General features: G+C 43.2%; 1 protein-coding gene across 1 annotated transcript; it reads right to left on the bottom strand.

The window, feature by feature from the left end:
* Positions 1–354: 354 nt before the first annotated feature.
* LOC116698448 (magnetosome-associated protein MamJ-like) lies at positions 355–4,698 on the bottom strand. Its single transcript, XM_032530387.1, is given in 7 exon segments — positions 355–403; positions 1,590–1,662; positions 1,665–1,713; positions 3,748–3,802; positions 4,173–4,348; positions 4,402–4,476; positions 4,594–4,698. Coding segments are annotated over 7 exon segments (582 nt in total).
* Between the last annotated feature and the right edge of the window lie 1,492 nt (positions 4,699–6,190).

Raw genomic sequence — 6,190 nt, 5'->3', positions numbered from 1 at the left:
CCCCAATGCTGTGTCAGACCTTCCTCCACAGCTCTGTGGAGATAGTCTGGCAATGTGGGACTATACTTTCCCGGACAGCAACAGAAAGAGGCATGCATACAATAAATGAACTGGATTTATTGTTTTTATTCACATTCAGCTCAGCCATGGATCATCTGCACAAAGCTTATTTCACAGCTCTAAGTTCACTTAGTCTGCCAGAATGTACATCTAATGCTTTAGCTTCCATCACCTTAAAATATCTAGCTCCTGAAACAGCTCCACTCTCACATACAAAGCTAGAGACAATTTTTTATTGCAACTTTGACATTAAGCAGACAAAGATGTACAGGAAAGGGCGACATTAGAAAAAGGTTAACGGCAAAGTGCTGAGTTCACTTCTGGGAACTTCATCCACTTGGCTCTGAAAACACAAAGTAGAGATATTAACTCAGTGTTGTTGATTATGTACTCACATTACATTTCCTTGTCTATTACCGTATCCTTGCTGGTCTTGATGTCATAGAATATTCAGATTTCACAGTTTCTGAATCTTGATAAAGCATCCAGATAACAAGACCTGACACAGTTACCAGTGAAACCCACACCAGATTCCAATCAAAAGGGGTACATTTACATTTCCTGGAAGCTTCCTATTAGAACTTAAAGTACTCATTTTATGCTTTTTTGGCTTTTTCTCTTTCCGTTATCGTGTAATGTATCTTTTTTGTGCACGTTATAAGTTTACAAAGTGTAAAAACCTAAATCCCCCCCCCCCCCCCTCTCCAACAGAAACACGTTCTCAAACTGCCTGTTGTAGTCCCTCTTTACTTCAGAGACAAACGCTTGTCACTTTGTACACACATGTTATAATGCTTGCTGTAGCTGCTAGCATAGCACGCCCTTATACTGACTGGGCTAGTAGTCCTTACCTAGGTACTGTCAGGGCACGCCCTCATGGTCTGTTTCTTAATGGCTATAGTCCTTACCTAGCTACTGCGCATGTGGACTCCACAAATGAACAGAAGTGAGATGTCTCACTCTGTATGATTATCAGAGCTCAACACACAGAGTGAAAAAAGGAGCTGCCGCAATGAGCAGTAACACAAAAATATTTTTTTTTGAAGTTAAACATGTAAACCTATTCTTGTACAACCTCAAAATACATTTACCCATAAGCTCAAACAAGCTGATAATACAGAAATACTTTGCAGAAAGAGCAACAATGGCGAGATGTAAAAGCAGGGCTTTTATTACGTGGACACGACGAGGTGGAGCTGTAACTGAGGGTAGTGAGCCTACCTATCTGATAAACTGACTGACGTGTCTCATTTTTGCCCATCCAGACTACAAAGCAAGACTTTCAACCAAACAGGGGCAGCAGTGTTATCAAATATCACCATTTTAGGGGCTCGGAAACACTGCAGTTGTGTAGACGCAAGGCGCAAACATAAGCAAAATATATTAGTTTTAAACCAAAATGCAGTAGTGTCACTGTAGCCTTAGACAGTACAGTAGGCAAGCGGACCTATACCGCATACATCAGTTTAGAGAACTGCCCTTCATAGTCTAGTGTTAATGGTTGACTAATAGTTGATTAACTTACTCACCTTGTAAATTTGACCTCGGGAAAAGATGTGAGGTCTCCACCACCATAGAGTCTCTGAAGCTTTGCTACTTCCCTGCCAAGGCCTTTTCATACTCTGCACCTGCATCCACTAGCCCCCCAAAGCCCTACAGGGGACAACCACATTGATCAGCAAAGGTTTCCCCTCCTAGATTAAATGCATTTTATTGATAGGACCGTCTCGCACTTTTTATAGAACCCCACAAGAAAAACATATTGAAATAGAATCATGTTTCATTTATTTATGTATTTTAGTTTGTTTCCAAGCTTACAAAAGAGAACTTGCATCTGTAATTTCTCATGCTTTCCAGACTAAATCCTTGTTACAGCTATAAGAGTGAATTACGTGTTTACACTGGGTGGAGTTGCCAGCCGTATACGTGAGCTTTCCAGCCACGGTGGAGTTGATCGAGACTGGATGAGCATACAGTTTTGTACCCGTGTCGTGTAGACACGTTGCTAGTTTGTAATGATAAATCCCAAGCAAAGAGTGTGTAATCGTTGTCTAGTCGCGATTCCCTTTCAGTGATTTCTATCATAGATCGCTTACAGTTGAGTAGGCGTTCCTTAACGTGACCCAGGACACAGGCAGGCCTCCAAGTGCAACCAAAACTCTGTCAAGTGTGACGTAACTTCCATTGCACACTAAACCTGTGCTTGTTTGAACACACAGCTAAGCCATGACAGAGTAACAGCAACAACCAAACTGGGATGAAATTCCAACGTGCTTAGTAGGTAGTGAGAACTTACTGGCTTTTGTGGAGTACTCGCGAATAGAGTCAAAGAAGACTTCTGAATGGGTCCTTTGAGCTAAGAGTCACAGAAAAAAAGAAGAAAAAAACTCAAATAAATTTCTCTTTAAAAGACAAACTCCTAAACTAGGATCATGCATGTGGATAGCATCTGCCCATTTGGTTAAGAACAAATAATAACAACCATCTATTTAACTGTAAGACCTCATGCACATCACAGCACCCGCGACGGTAGACAGATAGACATGAACGTGTGAGAGGTCAGTCAGTTTGACAGGTTAAAAGGTTCTGTGATAGGTCATGCTAGGCAACACATTTTAGCACTGCTGGAAGGTTTAGGTTGCCAATGCTACCAATACAGTCGATTAGTCAAAAAAAAAAAATCCAAGAAACTTGGACTTGCTCCACACACACAGCAACCAGCAGGCGACCTCATCAGTGCTTTACCGTGAAAGAAGGTTTACATTTACACATTATCCATTAACGAAAGACACCTAATAGTATCCCCCATGAAGAGTTGATTACATTTACTTTTACCATGAATGCCCAAATATGTGTGAAAGTGGTAAGGAAACGCAAGAAAAGGAGGAGAGAAGAAGAGTGTAAAAACTAAATTAATAAGGTGACAGATCAATCTGCTCCGTCATAAGTGGACTTTAACATTATCTTTCATTTTTTATCCAACACTAATAGAATCAACCAGAACAGCTTCATAAAAACACACATTAAACATGGTAGAAGAAAATACTTTCTATCATTTTGGAACATCTTAGGAAGAGAGAGGATTCTTTAAACCAAGAAAGAATCTGTTATTTGGACAGGAATAAAAAGGAAAATCAGTAGGTGTCAAGAACATTAGTGAGTGAGGTAAGTGAAAGACAAAAACTTAAAAAAAGTGGAAGAAATAACCATGCTGAAATGCTGTGCAGTGAAGGACATGCATCATATGCAAGATGGATGCAGAAAGAAGCACAACACATTAGCATGAGTTGAACTACAGCTTTGTGAAGATGACTGCCACATGGGGCAGCGTGTATATGACATGAAGAAAGGAATCTTTGTCTGGTTATGGGCTAAAATGGATCATTTCGGATTATGGATCATTTAGGGACAATTAGGAACAACCTGCAACAGGCTAGAACAAAAAGAAGTGTCTTTGGTGATGTCAGGTATCTTTACAGCTTATCCTTACACTCATCACAAACAACTATGTAATTCAAAGAATGGTGGTGAAAATGACTGCTGTTAGACTGCAGGGTCCACAAGGAAAAGAGAAGGATTGTGGGGGAGGATGTTTGTGGTGGTACCCTCAATTGGTTCTACTGTTCAGCTGGGATGTCCGCCTCAGCTCCTCTCCCGCAGCTTCAGCTATGACTGAGCAGGGTCTACCAGCTCCTCGGTGCTCTCCACAGGGGCTGAAACTTCAGCTGCAGCCTCAGCGCCACTTCAATGGGAGCAGCTTCAACTTCTACAGGCTCTGCAGCGCTTCTACAGGGGCACTTCGGCAGATGCAGCTCTGGGCTTCAGCAGGAGCAACTTCAGGGGCGTTTCCAAAACTGGTGTAGCTTCTGCAGCAGGGCATCGCTGACTGCGGCACAGCTTCACGCTGCAGGGCTGCGGGTGCAGCAGGAGCTCCGCAGCAGCAGCTTCAGCTATAGATGCAACAGCTTCGGCAACAGGTGCAGCTTCGACTACAGCCTCAACTACAGGTGCAGCTTCAGGCACAGCTTCAACTACAGGTGCAGCTCAGGGCTCTTCTGCAACAGCCTCAACCACAGGTGCAGCTTCAGGCACAGCTTCAGGCACACCTCAACTACAGTGTCAGCTTCTGCGACAGCCTCAACACGGGGGCAGCTTCTGCGACAGCTTCAACATCGGGGGCAGCTTCTGCGACAGCCTCAACTACAGGTACAGCTTCTGCGACAGCTTCAACAACGGGGGCAGCCTTCAACAACGGGGCAGCTTCTGCGACAGCTTCAACAACGGGCAGCTTCTCACAGCTTCAAAACGGGGGCGCTTCTGCGACAGCTTCGACAACGGGGCAGCTTCTGCGACAGCTTCGACAACGGGGGCAGCTTCTGCAACAGCCTCAGCTTCAACAACCACAGGTTCAAGTTTCTGACAACGCTGCACCACAGCTCTTGACACCTCCACCACAGGTGGGACTCAACTGCTGGCAATTGCAAGATTTCTTTGACCGCGGGGGTGGCGCTTCTACCACGGCTGGTGGCAAACAGCCTCAGGTGCAGCAGCAGAGTGCACAGCTCTCCGGCTGGTTTGGCTGCGCTTCTCGCTGCGGCTGCCGCGGCTGCTGAGACATGCCTTTCTTTGGAAACTCATATGCTTGTGCTGGACAATTTTCTCTATATCAAAATAGTTTTGGCCTGGTCTTTTGTCTAGGACAAGGTGGAGGACAACCGATAAGATGCATTATTTTCTTTAAAGAACAAAATTTCACTATAAACCCACATTTAACAAAATGCTATCCTTTTTGACAAGTGCTGGGTTGATATGTACCAGTTTACAGGAAAAACAAAAGATTTTAAAACAGAAAAATATCACAGCTGTGAGTTAGCCAAAAGGATACAGCCAAAACTGCCAGAACAGAAAGAAAATTGTAACCTTGACCACAACGCTTTATATTTGAGATAATTCAGTGTCCCTACACAATAATAGTGATGATCTTCTAAACCTGGGGAGGAAATCCAAAAATGGACTAGGACCATGTGTCGTATTTCACCATTGTTCATTACTGCTGGCACTACTGATTAAATACATTTAAGACAATAGAGAACCGCTAGTGTATAATATTCATCATAGAGAGCCTGAACTGACGTATTTGTTACTGTTATCTAATTCCAATTAGACTGGGTAAACACGCACCCCCACTCTGCCGTTGATTTGATTTCCCCTGCAGCTCGTTCTCGAAACCTGCACGTTTAATTCCCTCTTCAATTCCCAATTTTGTGGGAACCAACACACACTGTTTTTCTACCTTTTCTACGTATTGCGGGTTTAACCACTGCCGTAGAGAACGACCAAGCAGCTTCGTGTTTAGCGCTGACAATTCATTGATGTCACTTCTACGTCACCCGGATCATTTGTCTGATGGTTAAGGACTTTCCAATTACGTACAGAGTCATTTGAACTAGGCCCGTTTTCTCTTGTGCAGAGAAAACTACAGAGCTGACTCCCCGGACCAAGCTATCTAATCTACTTACTTGGCTTGGTCTGGTGATAACAAATGGTTTCACCACACCTGAGCATACAACAAGGAAACCACCCACCCATCTGCCACTATTGTTTAAAGTCTGCAAAAGCAGCTGGTAGCTGCAGGTAAATATACATATTTTACAAAACTGCTCCCCTAAGCTGCAGCCATTTCAAAGCAGCTGCTTCATGTTTTTACCATGACATGAGCCAGTGGCTTGAATCTCTCTTCTGACCTTTCCTGTCACTTTGCCCAGCAGTGTGCCAACCATATAATTTCAAAGACAAAAGGGTAAAACCACCTTGATACTGAACAACGGTGTTCTGATCTGTAAGTGGTTTCTGCATGATATTCACACACCACCTATTTAGAAATACTTAATAATGCATAGTAGAATATATATGAGTCTAACTTTTTTTTTTTTAACTATGCATATGAAATCCATACAATCAGATAAGGTCTTGTATTGGTTGTATTAAACGTAAAATGTCACAGTAGGGGGTCATGGTCCGGTGCACGCCCCTGCACGGAAACACGGTAAGTTGAACTCAAAATACCTTGTTATTTGTACAGAGACTAACAGAAAAAGAAGCTCTCTGGGAAAAGTATGCTGTGGTTCTT

The sequence above is a fragment of the Etheostoma spectabile genome, chromosome 11, assembly GCF_008692095.1.
Source record: "Etheostoma spectabile isolate EspeVRDwgs_2016 chromosome 11, UIUC_Espe_1.0, whole genome shotgun sequence".
Classification (NCBI taxonomy): domain Eukaryota; kingdom Metazoa; phylum Chordata; class Actinopteri; order Perciformes; family Percidae; genus Etheostoma; species Etheostoma spectabile.
Note: the sequence above shows the minus strand (reverse complement) of the source record. Positions and strands in the feature narration are given on the sequence as shown.